The sequence below is a fragment of the Schistocerca gregaria genome, chromosome 5 (assembly GCF_023897955.1).
Source record: "Schistocerca gregaria isolate iqSchGreg1 chromosome 5, iqSchGreg1.2, whole genome shotgun sequence".
NCBI classification, from domain to species: domain Eukaryota; kingdom Metazoa; phylum Arthropoda; class Insecta; order Orthoptera; family Acrididae; genus Schistocerca; species Schistocerca gregaria.
The window spans coordinates 169,023,385-169,042,639 of record NC_064924.1 but is presented as its reverse complement, the minus strand read 5'-3'; the positions used below and the strand labels follow the sequence as shown (position 1 = coordinate 169,042,639).

The 19,255-nt window shown below is 39.4% G+C and overlaps 1 protein-coding gene across 6 annotated transcripts in view; it reads right to left on the bottom strand.

Moving 5' to 3' along the window:
- LOC126272100 (speckle targeted PIP5K1A-regulated poly(A) polymerase-like) overlaps window positions 1–19,255 on the bottom strand; it is a 192,614-nt gene that overhangs the window by 141,243 nt on the left and 32,116 nt on the right. For all 6 annotated transcript variants that reach the window (XM_049974683.1, XM_049974680.1, XM_049974684.1 and 3 more), the window contains 2 exons: window positions 11,817–12,002; window positions 3,194–3,311 (listed from right to left, as the gene is read on the bottom strand). In XM_049974683.1, coding sequence (XP_049830640.1) covers window positions 3,194–3,311; window positions 11,817–11,946 — 248 coding nt within the window. In that variant the 5' untranslated portion in view covers window positions 11,947–12,002. The remainder of the gene's footprint in view (window positions 1–3,193; window positions 3,312–11,816; window positions 12,003–19,255) is intronic.

Sequence of the window (19,255 nt, the reverse complement as noted above, 5' to 3'; positions counted from 1 at the left end):
GCGTATGGTCACTTGGAGCACTAGTTAACACTGTCATTCACTTTGTGTTGCTCAAATGTTTTTAGTTTAAATACACCACTGGTTATGTATTTTATTCATGATGAGCAAAACATGTTTCAAGAATTTATTCTCATTGTCAAGTGCAGTATTTACATATGTTTTTTGTAACGTTATACAAACAAACGTGTGTGTGTGTGTGTGTGTGTGTGTGTGTGTGTGTGTGTGTGTGTGTGTGGTTTTCTACATATCTGATGAGCCACAGTACCATATAACCTCAAACAGATGACTACAGTGGAGATACACAATAACACATATTCTAACACCATCACCACACAAAATACTTATTTACATACCTGCACTTGACAATGAGAATAAAATTTTGAAACGCCTCATGCTAAGCAGGAAAAATACATAAGTAGTGCAGTAAGTCATTATTTAAATAATGTATGACAGCTGCAGGCTTTCAAAAACATTGATTATGACATATGAAATTGAGTCAAACATTCCTACTTCCCAGACAGTTATCAGTTCCAGTTACATCAGCGGTTTTTATTAGATAATAAACCTTCATTAGATAATAATCAAGTCCCTGAGAAGTCCTTTGATGTCTGTTATGTACATATATCATACATAAAGTGCAAGAGGGTATCCTATACATAACTTTTACAGTTTAAAATGTTATTTCCCACATTTTACACCATTTTTGAAGTCCCTTGAAAAGCGTAAAAGTGGGCTTTCATTGTATATACATATTCAATGTCTGCATCCTGGTGGGCAGAAAATTTTTGATCCATCTGCATGAATATTATTTTCTAATAGGTAACTCTTTATGTTCGAAGACAGAATATGTTCTGTGACGCTGGTATAAACATATGTGAGTGATACAGTATGGTAGTTCTGTAAATAAGTTTGACTTCCATTGCTACAAAAACATTTCCAAAATCGTTATACTTGATTGGTTGAGGTAGGCACATTAGTTGCCATGCCCAATCCACTGCCACTATCAGAGATATTTTTATGCCTGCTATATTATTGTAGTCTTTTCCTGCATCACTCAACTTCGTAGCAAGAAAGATATTGAATGATGGCAAAATTCCTTGATTTTCCTTTGTGAAGGAACAGCTGAAGACAGAATGGGATATTTCATTTCAGTTTTCGTTTTGCTATTTTTTATTTCATGCCTGATGGTGGTTCAATTGAAGAAGCAACACAATAAAACAATGGAAACTCCGGGCTGGAATATCAAGAATGTAAAAGAATAGACATTGCTACCTACCATAGAGATGACACGTTAAGTTGCAGACAGGCACAATTAAAAGACACACATTAGCTTTCAGCCAAAGCCTTTGCCTGAAAAAGGAAGAGAAGCACACACATTCATTTACACAAGGAAGCATACCTCAAGCACACATGACCGTCATCTAGGGTGGCTCGAACCAGAATGCATTCTTGACAAAGCTGCCAGAGATGTCATATGTGCAGAGGTATGCTTGCTTGTGTGAATGTATGTGTGTGTGTGTGTGTGTGTGTGTGTGTGTGTGTGTGTGTGTGTGTGTGTGTGTGCGTGAGTGCATGTATGTTTTTCTCTCTCTCTTTTTCTAACAAAGGCTGTGGCCATGAGCTAACATATAAGTGTCTTTTATTTAATTATACCTGTCTGCAACTGGGTGTGTCCTATTCATGGTAAGTAGCAATCTATCTTACAATGTTGAAGCAATAAAATATTTTTATGAAACACCAAAATCAATCCAGTGATAAAATTGGCACTTGTATGTAAATGGTGAATAATAACAGTGGTTTACTGGGATTTGGGCTCAGACACAACAGTGACATGCATACATGTTGGAGGATTTTCAATGTAACTGCGAAAATAAATAATTTCTACACTCAATGGTGTAAACGATGCCTTGGAAAAACTTTATATGTGATATTAATGACAACTTTGGTAGACCATGGCCCATTTTCAGTGAAGTCAGTGACACATGCCACAATAGCAGATGATTTGCTTATGAAAGTAAAGGCTACATCAAAATGTGCAGTCTTCCGTGGACAGAATTGAAAACATTACTATTGAACATTTAACTGGCAAGCATGTTGGCCTTCTAAACAGAATTCTGCTAACTATTCATGAAACACGTCTGGTTCCCGAAGTCATATTTATTCAGTGAATTATACTCCAGGAAGTATGATAGGTTACTTCAGTTTTGGAGGACATTCAAGGCAAACAAACAAATGTTCAGTGAACAACTTGGTAAAAGCTGTTAAGTAAGTGTGGAAATGTAAGTAGTACCATTTGTGGGAATGAAAGAAAAGATAAATTCTATCCCAAAATACTGTGATCTCCAATTTGCTTTCCTTGTCAACATGATGGACTTTCAGAATAAACTGAACTTTTACTATGCAAAAATATTCTTATCTATACATTATATTTCACTGAAAGGGATTATTATTTCTTCCAAAACAAATGAAGGACGAAAATTTCAGCATTTGCCTGCTTTATACTGTAAAGCAGTTGGTGCCCCCTTTGAAAACTACTTGCCTTCCTCCAAATCAAATGCTTGAAGGAATTTTGTTTTTGCTAGGATAAAAATGAATGTCCCAGATGCCTAAGTTGTATTTCCAGCCCACCTCACAGACAGGAGCTTGGAAACTGACTCACAAATAGGAGAGTTTGTCTAAACCTGATTTAGAAGGTGGATGCTGTGTGATCACACTAAGTATTATTGCAATATATGGTAAATAAATCCATTAACTCAGCACAAAAGCCTTGTATACAAGATAGTCAAACTGCCTTAGCGAAGCACAGTAGTGATCTCGTACAGTTTTTTAATAATATAATTTAGTCGAAAGTCACAAACATTTGTAAAAAATTTTAAAAATGAAATACAAAAGACTTGTATATTGCATTTACTAGCAAAAGGGGTCAACAGTGTTATCGCCGGTTGCTGTTTCATCTTACAACTCAGAAACTTTTTGAAATTATATGTACACTTACATACAGCAGTAAGGATTTTGTGTTTATTATCATCATAACAACATATAGCAGCATCTCACTTTCATTACATTTGTCAATAATATGAGGTACAAACCAGTCCCAAATTCAGCACAACAAAGGGTGTTTCACAGATTGTGATGACATACATCACAAATGCTCTATATAAATAAAGTAAAAGTATACTAATGGTTCACCAACCTTTGCTCAAACTCAGCAACTGCATTATTTGATTTCTTGAAAATAGAACAAGTTCGCACCTTTCCAAACCTACTCAGTGCCTCAATCAACATTCCTTCGTTCACACCTATAGGGAGACCTGTTCATAAAAGAATAAAAATCTTTTTAGATTTTTCGGTAGCAATGTTGCAAAACTTGTTACAGCAGTTTAATTAAACATTCTAAAAATGACATTTGTCTCATTTTAAAGTTAACACTACCTGTGTAATCCTCATGTTACTCTTAAAATAACATAATCCAGCCCATATATACTGCCCAATAATGACAATTACCAGAATTTTCTTTGTCATGCAGAACAGAGTAAAGAAATATAACACATTAAAGATTTATTTTGTTTGATGTTCTTTGCGCTACTCTTGTCCATCCACCTAGTTCATGTGAACTGCCCAACAAAAATATGCCTTTTCAGAATAGAATTGTCAAAAACAGAATAAATGGAAATTTGTAGGTACAGTGGAATACCTAACATAATCTCACCTCACACATTGCAGTACTGACTTTATTTTAAATTTAAAGTAGTAAGCACAGGACATTCATACGAGGATTGTTCAGTTTAATGGGTACACAATGTGCTCAGAAATATTTTGCAATGGAAAGTTTAATGAAATGGATCAAGACACATACTACCAGATATTACTTTGAGGTGAAATACAAAAATTTGATATAACAGATTCTAATGGCTAACTGGCTTGCTCAAGCAAGTAGGCCACACTGTGAACTTTACACCAGCATTTGATAGGTATGCTGCACAATAAGACAGGATGTTAATCAAGCACTATAACTGTAATTTGGAACTCCCCACATTTAACAGGGAAACTCTACAGGTGGGGGTATATTATTTCCTAGTCCCCCCCCCCCTCTCTCTCTCTCTCTCTCTCTCTCTCCCCCCCCCCCCCTCTCTCTCTCTCTCTCTCTCTCTCTCTCTCTCACACACACACACACACACACACACACACACACACACACACCATAAACAATCTTCATCCATGTGTACAGACCTTCAAGCATCTGTGAGGTTTGAAGTAAAAGGCATTCAATGCTGTAGAATCATTTTCCACACCTTCCCATTACATTTTTGAATAATAATATGTTGTAAGAATGATTGTAAGTACCCGTCTGTATAAGTGTAAATGTCCTCAATTTTTGCACCATGGTCATCATGCAAGATGTATAATGCCAGGTAAAAAAAATGAAAGACTGCTTGAATTGCAAATGAGCTATTTAACATATTAGTGACAGAATGATTTACCCCAAACTGTCCTTATGCTGCAAAAAATTTACCCAAAACTGATCTGCTCATTCAGCAGCAGTCAATTAGCAGTTTATTACACACCTGTTGTTAGGCTTTTGGTGACACCGATAAGTGTTTGGAAAGATACACTGACAAAGTCATGCTGAAACCAACAAAGTATGTAAGACCTTAATTTTGAATTCATTGAATCATTCTCACTGAGCTGTCCTTACATTTTTTGAACTTTGTTCAGTTTTTGTTTATCCCCAAAAATTCACCTTGTAAGCATCCCATGTTCACTATAACATTTGTTTATTATCTTTCTTGTGTTGGAAGCTCCTGTTGACATTTATTCCACATTTGCAAATTAAATTCAGAGTTTTTAAACTCCACCTTATGCAAAACACTACGTATTTATTTTCCTATTTACTCTAACATGTTGACAGCTCTATGACGTCTGCTGTGAGTCTCGATTTTTTCTGTGGAATGGGGAGTGGGGCACTTGTATTTTAATTGTGTCTGTCTGTAAACAATGCCTCCTCAATGTTGTGAGGAACAATCTATTATTTTCAAATTGTTTTGATTGAAGTTTGTTATTTAATAAATTTACACTGTTTGCCATTCAAGTAGAAACCGATAACAGTCAACTACCAGATCATTAAGCTTCAGTTCCCAATGATTAGCTTGGTCACAAACTTCTGTAACAACAGTGACAGTAGGCACAGTTAAGAGGCCACAAGATGCAAGTCAGGAGGGCGACTGGGGGTGTTGCAAGCTTCATTTGAATCTTCCACGATAAACTTCTACATTTGTAGTATATTTTCAATAATGTCATTGAATGACAGTACATCCTTCACCTTTCTTACTAGCTCCTCCAAAAGTGGAAACTTACCTAGCACCACTGAAATAATTTTCCCGTCACATTTTTTAAACAGAAATAGTTTCTTCCCCTGCTTATCTTTTCTTTCAAGACTGGTGATCACTGGTCCTATAAAAAGAAGACTTTTAGTCACTGACTTCTATCTCTATTTTCAAACAGTTGAACAGTTTGCATCTGCTTGTTACCAGCAGATCCAAAATGTTTCCCTTACAACTGTGTTAAGCAGACAATTTTCAGTACACCCCTTTACGATATTAATCCTTGCTCATCATCTTAAACCCCTGCATCTCCCAGTCGGTCACCACGCTCCACAATCACTGCTCAACAAGTGGTCTCCTCATTTTCTTTTCTTCTTTCCTCCCTTTTTTCCTCTTTGCACAATATCCTCTATCCAATAGCTATCTTTTATTTCTTTAACGTGGGCCTCATTCCTCCATTTCTGATGGCAGTTAGCGCACAGTGTCCCCTCCTCTTAATTTTACAGTATAAAGATGATCCTGAAGTTTGACATTAGTGGGTATGATATATGGTACTAAACATCATTCTGTGAGAGAAGATATCAGGTAGTTTTCGATGTTAGTGTCAGCTATCACTATCGGCCACCAAGTACCAAATGCACTTGTTTATAAACTTCTATGTAAGCTTTTCACATGATGGTGCTGTGTATGAAGCAATAACACAAATGTTTAATGAAGCCATATTACTTCTTCTGGAATCACTGCCAGCACCTCACAGAGGAAATTACGTCACAAAGCAATGATGTCATTATGTTCTGCTAATGCCTTTCCCATCAGAATAAAATATTTCTAAAACCAATGATAGGCTTGTAGCACTGTCTGCAAAGAAATCACTTCCCGGCCATAAAACAGTAAGTTTTCTTAGGGCCTGGTACTTCTCCCTACCACAATATGTATATACTGTATAGGTTGCTTGACAAGATTTTCATAAACTCTAACATACAGCATGGTCTCTTCATTGCCAAGAACAGAACTTCCAGCTGAAGTTAAAGTCTCTTTCTCATTTATCTTATTATTCACAACTGATTTATTAATTTTTTTTTACTCTGTCAATTTTTTATGGTTGACAACAAAAGATTTATGATCCTTTCACTTTCTGAGGAAATGTTCATCTGTTTAGATGATTTTTCCAGTGTAGCTCCTTTCCCAAACTGTGTATTTCTTCCCTGCACCACCAGTGTCTAATTAGAAAATAAATGCCAAGAAACTCACTAACAGAATCCATAGAACGCGCGCGTGCGCGCGCGCCCCCCCCCCCCCCCCCCCCCCCCCCACACACACACACACAAGCCTTTCAGACAAAAGATGCCACAAAACAGATTAAAACCACACTGGCCTAAAAGTGGAGCAATACTGAGGTATTACCAAAGAAATGTGAACAAAAGCATGGTGTGTGATTAGCTGTGGTACATATGTAAAGCAGCTGCACCAAGACTACTTTAACTGCCAGAGATTTCTTAGGTAAGTGGATTAAAGACTATATGGCATTTACTCTTAAGGATAATAAGTATGCAAAAAATTTTACTAAACAGATTTCATTTTAATTTACGTGTGGCTGGATAATATCCTATGGCAGAATGATGAAGAATACCAACATGGACAGTACAGAGGACTGAATAGAATATTTTAGCTAAATAAAATGCAGGCTTCTTTAGAACACCCTTTTTAATGACATTCCAAATCCTTAGTGTCAATATTCCACAGATTCTTTGTCCTTCTTTTCCTTCTCATATTATACATAATATTATCAACATAATTATTAGATACTGCAAAACTGCAAAGTGATAGAATGGTTGGTCCATATCTACCTTTAGCTGGCAAAATTCCATTACCGCTGAAGGTATATATTGAGCAGGCATTCTATCTCTTTGTAACTTTATCATTTTGTCAAGTGAATTTATCATGTGGTAAATTAATTACTGATAATATAATGTAAATGGATAGAAAAAAAAAATCTACTCGCCAAGCAGCGGCATGGAAACACACACAAAAAGATTTAACATTTACAAGCTTTCTGAGACTGTGGCTCCTTCTTTTGGCAGAAGAGTTGAAGGGGAAGGAAGAGGAGTGAAGGGAGTTTTATGGAAAGGTATACAGTTGAGAAAAGTCACCCAGAATCCCAGGTCAGTGGAGACTTACTGGACGGGATGAGAAGGAAAGGCTGATTGTTGGAGACTGCATCAGATGAGACTGAAAACCTGAGAGCTTAAAGGTGAAAGACAGGGTAACAAGCAATACAGATATCACTACTAAAACATCATGCATGAGTTAATAAGAATGAAAAGCTACGTGCATTGTCTGTAACAGAGGTAGGAGGGAGGACGATGAAAAATAGACACGTCAGAAAATGAAAGATGTACAAAACTAAAATAGAGTGAAGAAAGGAGTAGTTACTGAGAATGCATGCTGAGATGGAAGAAATTAACATAAATTAAGGCCAGGTGGATGGCAAGAACCAAAGACATGTTGTAGTGTCCACCAGCGAAGTTCTGGGAAACTGGTGTCTGGGGAAGAATCCAGATGGCACATGTGGTGAAACAGGCACTGAGGTCGTGACTGTCATGTTGTACAGCATGCTCTGCAACCGGATATTGTGTGTTGCTTGTATATACCCTCTACTAAAGTCCATTCATACTGACTGATAACTGGATGGTAGTCATGCCGAAGTAAAAGGCCAAACAACTTTTACATAGCACCTGGTATATGACGTGTCATTTCACAGGTGGCTCCCCCTCTTGGCAGGATGTTTTGCAAGTTACAGGGCTGAAACAGGTGGTAGGGGGAAGCATAGGGCAAGCCTCGCAGTGGTCTGGTCACACGGGTAGGAGCCTTAGGGTAGAGAGCTGTCTACATCGACATCTACATCCATACTCCGCAAGCCACCTGACGGTGTGTGGCAGAGGGTACCCTGAGTACCTCTATCGGTTCTGCCTTCTATTCCAGTCTCGTATTGTACGTGGAAAGAAGGATTGTCGGTATGCTTCTGTTTGGGCTCTAATCTCTCTGATTTTATCCCCATGGTCTCTTCGCGAGATATACGTAGGAGGGAGCAATATACTGCTTGACTTTTCGGTGAAGGTATGTTCTCTGGGTGCAGAAGGTGCTTACAATCTGACAAGATTATTGGGAGGGTGACGAAAAGCTATTCTAGGTGTGGTGGGCAAAATCTTAGACAAAATGGATCTCATTTCAGGGTGTGGTTTTAGGCAGTTATAGCCTTTTCAAAGTAGCTGATTGATACATTCAAGACAAGTTTAATACTGGGTGACAAATGGTGTGCTCTGTGGCTGTTTTTTGGAGGGATTGGCAGTACCAAGATTGGATGTGATGGCCCAGGAAATCTGGTTTTGAGCTAGGCTATTGGGATAATTACATCCAGTGAAGGCTGAAGTGACAGTGGTGGTGTACTGCTGTAAAGAGTCTGCATCCAAACAAATACATTTGCCTCGAATGCCAAGACTGTATGGGAGGCAAGGTTTGACATGGAAAGGATGGCAACTGTTAAAATGAAAATACTGTTGTTTGTTTGTGGGTTTGATGTGGACAGAAGTGTGTAGCTGGCCTTTGGTGAGGATGAGATCAACGTCAAGGAAAAGTGGAATAGGAGTCAGAATAGGACCATGTGAAATTTTATTGGTCGATGCTTTTTAGAGATACCAGGAATTCTAACAGGTCAGCCTCACCATGAGTTCATACGGCAAAAATGTCATCAATGTATCTGAACCAAACCAGGGGATGAAGGCATATGGATCACAGGAAAGCCCCCTCTAATCTACCCATGAGAAGATTCGCATAAGAAGGAGCCATCCTGGTTCCCATGGCCGTACCCCTGATCTGTTTGTATGTCTTACCCTCAAAGGTGAAGTAATTGTTGGTAAGTATAAAGTTGTAAGGTGAGCAAAAAGGATGTCAAAGGCTTGAAATCAGGTGGGTGTTGACTGAGGAAATGTTCAGCAGCAGACCGACCATGTACATGGTGGATGTTGGTATAAAGGGAGATGGCATCAATGTGACTAACAAGCTGCCTGCTGGGAGTGGGACAGGCACAGATTTCAAATTATCTGATTAATTACTGAGTACTATTAATGTCCAAAGGTTGGCTGATAAGTATGCTTACATGGAGAGTACAGGAATATGGGATTCATCACCACATAAGAAGATAAAATTTTATCAAAAATAGACAAGTTTCATGAAGACATGGAAGAACCACACTTGCTTCGTGGTGTTCACCACCATCTGGGTTTCTACATAGAAGCCATTGTGACGTCCATGAAGACACTCCTTCATTTTAGGTAACAGGTTAAAATTATGGGACACTAAGTCTGGACTGCGGCAGATGTGGCACTGTCATGAGTATTAGTCTCCATGTTGACACAGAAAGTCTGTGGCCTAATGTTACGTTGTTGGATCGAAACTTTGTTTTATCCCCTCGGATACTGTTGAGATGCATTTCTAAAAAGCTCATAGAGACTCTCCATTACATGAGATGAAATGCTTATTTGATCCCAGAAAATCAATAAGTGTAACTCCAATGGTATCCCAATACACAAATGCTTTTCCAAAAGAAAGCTTCTTCCCTTAAAATTCTTGAGTTAGTGTTCAATGGACTGACATTCTGTTTCAGGTACATAATGGTGAACAAAGTATCACTGAAGTCATTGTTGAGAAAACCTTACCTTCAGTCTCATAATGCAACATAACTTGTTTGGATATTTCAAGACTGGTGGTTTTTATTTCAGGCATGAGCATCCGGAACTCAAGGAGTACAATATTCACTTATTCCAGAAAATAAAAAAATGGTTCAAATGGCTCTGAGCACTATGGGACTTAACTGCTTAGGTCATCAGTCCCTTAGAACTACTTAAACTTAATTAACCTATGGTCATCACACACATCCATGCCCGAGGCAGGATTCGAACCTGCGACCGTAGCGGTCACACGGTTCCAAACTGAAGCGCCTAGAACCGCTAGGCCACACCAGCCGGCCCAGAAAATAATACTTTGAGATACATGCTCTTGTGAAATTCCAATTCTGTCAACAACTTCCCAGCCCACTTCCGTTAGTTTGTCAACTCTTCTCTTGTGAAATGTTTTAGTTACTAACAAGTATCATCCAGCTGTTTGTTACACAATTCAACTGTTTCAGATCTCCCAATCTTACATCTGTAGCGATATCATGAAAAGGATAGTTGCTACTCACCATATAGTGCAGATGCTGAGTCGCAGATAGGCACAACAAAAAAAGACTGTCACAAAATAAGTTTTCGGCCAACAAGGCCTTTGTCAAAAATAGAAATAGACGCCAGGCTTCAGCTGCCAGAGACTGCAGTGTGTGTGTGTGTGTGTGTGTGTGTGTGTGTGTGTGTGTGTGTGATCTATTTTTGACAAAGGCCTTGTCGGCTGAAAGCTTATTTTGTGACAGTCTTTTTTTTTTATGCCTATCTGCAACTCAGCATCTCCGCTATATGGTGAGTACCAACTATCCTTTTCATATTATTGTTACATTCCGTCCCGGATTTTCCATTGCTTAATTTTACATCTGTTTACCTTATGCTGCTCAGTACTAACATCAATCTAACATTTACCTTAACTTACTTCTATTCTTCAATAAAGTTTAACAGGAGTAACACTTTCGGCATTATGAACCAAATAACAGAATGTAGTATCAGTTGCACTGACAATTTCCACCACTGTACCTATGCATCTAATAACTCCAATAACTTCTAACTAAATGAGGTTGTAGCAGAGATTCCACACAATGCAGTGAAATGAGTAGTGCCAGGGCTGCCCTCTGTTGACGAGTGCAGCATGTGGAGGCATTATGTCCTACTTATAACTCTATCATCACATATGTAGAAAACACTATTGTGAATGGTCAAACTGGAATTTGTATGTAAATATGAGTGTAATAATATAGACTACACCACCCACTAAATCTGCAGGTACCTTTGCCAACGCCAAATGTAATAATTGGAAAATATGGGTGCTTACAGATGAGAAATGTTCTATTTCAGAGAAACTGTTTTGATTCTGGCCCATGTGTTGTGCCTCATTGAGACCTAAAATTTATGTAACTGTCACAGTATGTTCTGCAAACTACAGATTCCTCTGGGAAAAAAAAAAAAAAAAAAAAAAAAAAAAAGTTCAAATGTGTGTGAAATCTTATGGGACTTAACTGCTAAGGTCATCAGTCCCTAAGCTTACACACTACTTAGCCTAAATTATCCTAAGGACAAACACACACACCCATGCCCGAGGGAGGACTCGAACCTCCGCTGGGACCAGCCGCACAGTCCATGACTGCAGCGCCTTAGACCGCTTGGCTAATCCAGTGCTATGATTCCTCTGAAGATATACACCAACAATTCTACCATTTATCAACATCATTCAAGTATCACATCAAGCAATAAAATATTTAAATCTGTACAGACAGAATTTAATGATAACAGTACTCACAGCTTATGAAAACACTATTTTGTACCATTTCATTAACTCTCTTCTCCCTCAGGCGATGGCGTTTGTCTTGCAGATGCTTTGTATACTCCTTTGCAGGCACTAATATATTACAGCATTCGCATTTCTCCATTTTCCCTTCCACCTTATTTGCAACTGAGGTTCACAGGGCAGCACCAATGAAGTAACCTGAGGATTGACATAGTTCAATTATTGTAAGCAAATAATGTAGTATTATGTTAACTGTTTCTCTGTAAGCAAACAAAACAGTAGACCATAGCCTACGATAAAAATAAAACAGAAAGAGAATTTCTCATTGCATCATTTGGCAGATGTGGCAGAAGCCTATATACAGCTATCACTTATTTAAAATCAGTGCACACAGTTATAAAAAGTTTTCTACGACAGCTACCATGCATGTTATCTAATATAAACTTTGTGCACTATTAGGTACTGCAGCATGAGTTTCAGCAGGTGCAGCAATTACCACCACTGTCTGCCACATTATTTATGTATAATGGATGATCAAAAAGTTTCCATTCGAAGACCATACAGTCCAGAATCAGTATTCCAAGCACACAAAATCACTGTGAGCACTGAGGCAATCATCTTACTGACACACCAGGTTGAGGATATCCGTTTGGTAAAACATGAGTCCTGCTGCATGAAGAAGTCCGTAAATGCATGCTGCACACCTCATCAAACAGGAATCACCAACCCTTCAACGTCTATTTCAAGGAACTGAAGGCATAATAATTGCATGAGGAGAGATTAGAATTATAGGGCAGGTGCTCAAGTGTATCCTACTCGAGTTGACGTAACCTCTGCTGGCCTCCCAGACTGACCTGTGTCTTGTGTTGACTTGCAACCAGCACCATACACATTCTTCAGTCTCCAATGGATGTATACTGATGTTGGTCCTTTGGTAGCCAAGAAAATAATTAAGGCACGTTGGTCCTGTTCTGATGTATTTTGTAATGACGTCTCCATTGTCCAAGTTTACACATTTACTGCATGCACATCGGAAAAGACACGAACACCACATTTATCCCTTGCTTACATGTCAGTGCTTACATACCTGGATTGGAGTCACCTATGTTGCATACACGCTGCAGAATACCCTAAAATGGAAATTGTCTAATCGCCACTTACAAATAAAAATTATATTCTCATGCCTATAAAATAACGTGCAAAACTTCAGAAACAAATGACACAAAACATAGAAAACGATTCACACCTGGTGTTCTAAGATGTGAAGGAATACACAGATCTTTCAGTCATCCCAGTTGTCTCAAGATCAGAAAATTAAAAGGGTGAGTGTTTATGAGCTGATTTAATTGCTGATTTTTTTAAATAAAACTGTCAGCTGAAAAACTCTGTACACAGTTATTGCAGAAAACTTTTATTTATTTTTTCTTAAAATTGCAATTATGATTTACACCAAGAAATCTCAAAACAGGTACAAGAATATAGCATACTCTGCAGTGTGCAATGACTGTTTCTTCTCTCATATTTTCAGATAATCATTCCACATTCATAGAAAAGAATCACTCCACATTTCAAATCTGATGCTTGAGACAAGGAATTGTTTTCATGGATGTATTATAAGTTCACATAATTCATGCATTACAGTATCAACAATGGACCCACAGTGTCCATTCTTTTTCACCTTTCTTTATCCAACAGCTTTTAGTTCAAATCAGAATCAGTTTCAATAAGGCTGGAATCAAGTCTACTTAGAGCTTTTGCTAAAAGATCAGCCAATGGAGTCTGAAAGAATATTTTGAAGATAGATCTCTCAATGAATGCCTTACACTATTATTGAACATTTTTCGAAATTTTGACTTAATAAATTGTTCCATTACATCTGACAAAATACACTCCTGGAAATGGAAAAAAGAACACATTGACATCGGTGTGTCAGACCCACCATACTTGCTCCGGACACTGCGAGAGGTCTGTACAAGCAATGATCACACGCACAGCACAGCGGACACACCAGGAACCGCGGTGCTGGCCGTCGAATGGCGCTAGCTGCGCAGCATTTGTGCACCGCCGCCGTCAGTGTCAGCCAGTTTGCCGTGGCATACGGAGCTCCATCGCAGTCTTTAACACTGGTAGCATGCCGCGACAGCGTGGACGTGAACCGTATGTGCAGTTGACGGACTTTGAGCGAGGGCGTATAGTGGGCATGCGGGAGGCCGGGTGGACGTACCGACGAATTGCTCACACGTGGGGCGTGAGGTCTCCACAGTACATCGATGTTGTCGCCAGTGGTCGACGGAAGGTGCACGTGCCCGTCGACCTGGGACCGGACCGCAGCGACGCACGGATGCACGCCAAGACCGTAGGATCCTACGCAGTGCCGTAGGGGACCGCACCGCCACTTCCCAGCAAATTAGGGACACTGTTGCTCCTGGGGTATCGGCGAGGACCATTCGCAACCGTCTCCATGAAGCTGGGCTACGGTCCCACACACTGTTAGGCCGTCTTCCGCTCACACCCCAACATCGTGCAGCCCGCCTCCAGTGGTGTCGCGACAGGCGTGAATGGAGGGACGAATGGAGACGTGTCGTCTTCAGCAATGAGAGTCGCTTCTGCCTTGGTGCCAATGATGGTCGTACGCGTGTTTGGCGCCGTGCAGGTGAGCGCCACAATCAGGACTGCATACAACCGAGGAACACAGGGCCAACACCCGGCATCATGGTGTGGGGAGCGATCTCCTACACTGGCCGTACACCTCTGGTGATCGTCGAGGGGACACTGAATAGTGCACGGTACATCCAAACCATCATCGAACCCATCGTTCTACCATTCCTAGACCGGCAAGGGAACTTGCTGTTCCAACAGGACAATGCACGTCCGCATGTATCCCGTGCCACCCAACGTGCTCTAGAAGGTGTAAGTCAACTACCCTGGCCAGCAAGATCTCCGGATCTGTCCCCCATTGAGCGTGTTTGGGACTGGATGAAGCGTCGTCTCACGCGGTCTGCACGTCCAGCACGAACGCTGGTCCAACTGAGGCGCCAGGTGAAAATGGCATGGCAAGCCGTTCCACAGGACTGCATCCAGCATATCTACGGTCGTCTTCATGGGAGAATAGCAGACTGCATTGCTGCGAAAGCTGGATATACACTGTACTAGTGCCGACATTGTGCATGCTCTGTTGCCTGTGTCTATGTGCCTGTGGTTCTGTCAGTGTGATCATGTGATGTATCTGACCCCAGGAATGTGTCAATAAAGTTTCCCCTTCCTGGGACAATGAATTCACGGTGTTCTTATTTCAGTTTCCCGGAGTGTAGAAGTCTGACACTGGTTCAAATTCTTGAAGGATGGTCCACAACAGACACAAACTAAATAAAATGTGAGTTTGTTCTATTTTGATTACTTTTCCATTCTTGTACTTAAAGATTCAAGTTTGTCCTCCTTCGTTCCATCGACAAACTCCTTCACTTCTCCTTGTTCAAATATTTCAATTTCCAATAATCTATTACAATAAATCTCCATAGGAAAAATATCAAAGTTGTAATATTCATAATAGAGAGGTCTCTGTGCATGTATACATTTAAATATATTGCAGGAAGCAATCAATAGAGACTGTATTTGAAAACTTGCACTATGATTTCTTTTTAATTTATCCTGTTACAGAGATAGTAAATAATTTCTAAAAATTACATTTTTCTATGTACAGATGGAAAATTTAATGACTATTATAGGTAGATACAAAAATATAAAAATCCAGACAATAGTTTATTTGCAGGTTTTGTCACCAATTACATTAGTCGTAAGTTCTTGCCTCCCCTGTAATCATTGGAAAGGCCACTGCTAGTGTCGTCTGTTACAGTTACGTGCTGTTCCCGCAAGTATGTACCAATTTTCATGTTCCGAATTGCTAACCTTATAATGTAATATTAATCTGCTTTTATAACAACAATGGGCCATGTATCAAAATGCACTTTCATTGCACTATGGTTATTTTTTGTTAGAAGCATGGCACTACAACAAAACTGGCAAAGCACTAGAAAAAGCTGAATATTCTATGTCAATAAAACAAAATATATGAAAATTTATCTGTCCTTCTACAAAAAATTAAAAATCAGCCATGAATTTATTGTGAATGAGGAAACTGAATCTACAACGCAAAGTCTGGTGCACGCCTTACACTTGGAAAATTGACCTGGCAATCTGAGAAACCCGAGGGGTATGCACCTAAGGCATCTAAAGTGAGTGAGCATGATGGGAGAGACTGTACCCAAGCAACATACACTATATCAACTAAGTGCAATTCTACTTTCTCTTACAAAACAACCCCACAACCACTTTTCCTTCGAAACAGGATCTCACAGTATGATATGTATAAAATGGCTCAATCCATATGGTTCCATCAATGAACATTTGAAATCGCCTTTGATACTTTCAGAAGTCCCCAAATATTAAAGAATTCCTTGGGACTTCCCCCAAGTTTTCCACGTAAAATTAATTTTCCTATGAATTCTGGATTCTCCAGATAGTCTGTCACATTTGCAAAACATATTCTACATTTAATAGGAGGTTTACTGACAAAAAGAAAAGTCTCAAAGAGTGGAAGTTAAGAACATGTGTGGATATGAACAGTCAATGTAGTTAAATCCTGTCATGAAAGGCTGCATACAGGGGAAAAAAGCAAATGGAAACACAAAAGAAATATATGCAAATGCACGTCATAGATATCCAAGATATCCAAGTGAGGAGTCATCTAGTTTCGAGTAAAGTAATGATGAGTGAAATGAAGCATTCCAAAATCACCAAGGGAACATACTATATAAGTTGCTGAACACAGAGTGTGCAATTTCCTCCCAACAAACAAAGAAGTTGTTTCTTATATATTTGAATTAAAAGCACACAGTGATGTTACCCACATTTAAATATTAACATCATGATGACTATACAGTAGTGAAATCCGTATAAAGACATGAATATTTGCAGGAAAATTAACATCTTTGGTTGGAACAGTTGTACACAATGTATACACAATAGTATGGAATCCAATATACTGACAAATGCAGTCAAATGGTATTGCATCTCATATCATTAATACAGTATATAACAAGACATCAACTATTCAAGTGGTAGAGAGGGGAACTCGATATAACAGCAGGTGGCTCTGTGTAGCAATAGTGTGTGCATCAATGCCTTTACTGCAGACTGCTCCACAAGAGCATTATGTACCCACAGTACTTGCTTGTCATGTGAAAGTTAAAATGAAGGCCAACAAGATAAAGAAATAACACAATTAAGACCCTTTTTGTGTGTACTGTAAAGAAAGGGAGCACTATGGCCAAGACTGCCAAAAGGTTGCAAGCTTAGAGGACACAATACATTCCCTAAAGAAAATGAACTACTGCTTCTTATGCCTTAAAAAGGTCCACAACAAAAATCAGGGCTTTAAATGGGGAAAGGCATTCTGTGTGAAGTTCATGGGTGAGCACCATATTTCAACCTGCAATAGCCACTTCACGATAGTAAACAAGATTGAAATGATAACTTCCAATTTCATATAATTACAAACTGCTCATGTCAGTATCAGATGACCAGTCAGTAGGAGTAAAATTACACTTGCCATCTTCGACACAAGAAGTCAGTCAAATTTTATACATAATTCACTGACACAAACTCTCCAACTCAATGCCACACATACCAAAACTCTGAAGATAACAACATCTTGCACTTCAACTCTCTCTAGGAGAAAGATTCATTTTGATATGACAGAATACTCCATCAACGACCACGTAGCAGTTACAATTTTTGAAAGCAGCAATACATTCTCACATCAGCCGATAGTACCACATGATGCAGGAGATATGGCCTTGATTGAGGGTACAAAGCTGTCAAATCCGAGAGAAGACACTGAAGACCAAACTTACTGCAGTCCTGACTGGAGCAGGTTATTACTAGAAAATTGTGACATTGGAACAACAATTTCAAGTGTGACCTCGGAACAACCATTTAAAGGATCACCTTCATTGGTTCTCCTTTCCAGAATCTTTGGTTACACCCAGAATCTTTGGCTACATTCTTAGTGATGGCTGAAGAGATGTATGCCCGCCTCGAAAGGAGAATATACTTCTCTCTGGCAGCCACACAAATGCTGCATCATATCTTTGCTCCTTACAAAATAAGTTGTGAAGGAATGAAGAAATGAAGCTCATTTCTCACTAGGCCACATGAAATTACATTAAGAGGGAACAGGTCGAATTTCACGTGAGGACTACACAGTTGCACGGGTATTCTATCTGCCACATCACACAGAGAAGAACTGCAGTGTGTTCAATGCATCCACACATGATCCAGGCTCTCCATCTTTGAATGTTGCCCTCAAACCAGGTCCAGATTTACTGCCAGACATACTTTCAACCTTGTTACAATTCTGAGCTAGTCTATGATGTGGGCCAAGACTTCTTATAGTTGACCTTGAATTAATATGGCAACAGCTCTCGGTATGTTCTTTTGGTTTTGGATTAAGCAAACTGAGAACAGCGCTTACACCACCACAGATGATGTGATAACGTACTGCTTTAAATGTTTATCATCTGGACTTGCCCCACACTTTGTTACCTGCTATAAGGCAACTACCAGCACTAAACAGCGACAAATATCCCCAAGTGACAGCACTCACTGACAATTCTATAATCATGATTGATTTTGTAGTTAGTGTGAGTGGCAGTAATGATTCTGCAACTGTTTCCCAGGAACTGATGGTACTCTTCCTGCAAGTAGTCAAATGGGCAGCTAATTCAAAAGAACTGAAGGCTATATGCCACGCCTAAGATCTTGGAGCCAAGCACAACACAAATCTTGGGAATCAACTGGAATACAGAAGATGACTCCATATCCACTGACTATCAAAGGATAGTGGAAGGCCTGACTGACAAACTGGTAACCAAGAGAAACTTTCTTTGACCAGCTGCTCAGTTTCACGACCCTCTTTGTGCTGTTCACACCCACTGGGATTGTTGTTAACAGTCTCAAATAGGAGGAAGTTTTGCCCACAGCTCTTGTATGTACCTGGCACTCTGAGTGTCAAAGCTTCATCACATACCATTCCACATTCCCAGATGTGTAGATATGACAGACTCAAGTGACTCTGGAGAAGTGCATGAGTTTTTCAATGCATCTGAAAGAACCTATGGTGCTGTTCCATACAGGGTGTTCAAAAAAAGTTGAATACTTTGAGAGGTGGTAGTACTCAGTACTCATTGGTACAAGAAATATAAGTCCAATAAACGTGGTTCCAAAAATGCATACTTTCCAAGATAAACACATATTCATAGGAAGGGCTGCTTGACACTTGCTTGCGGATATTAGCCCAGTTGATGCATTGGCTCTCTGTCAAATTCGTTGGCAAGTTACTGTGTAGTCTTACTCACAGTTCTCTACATACCATTACGTGGTTTGTAGTCAGT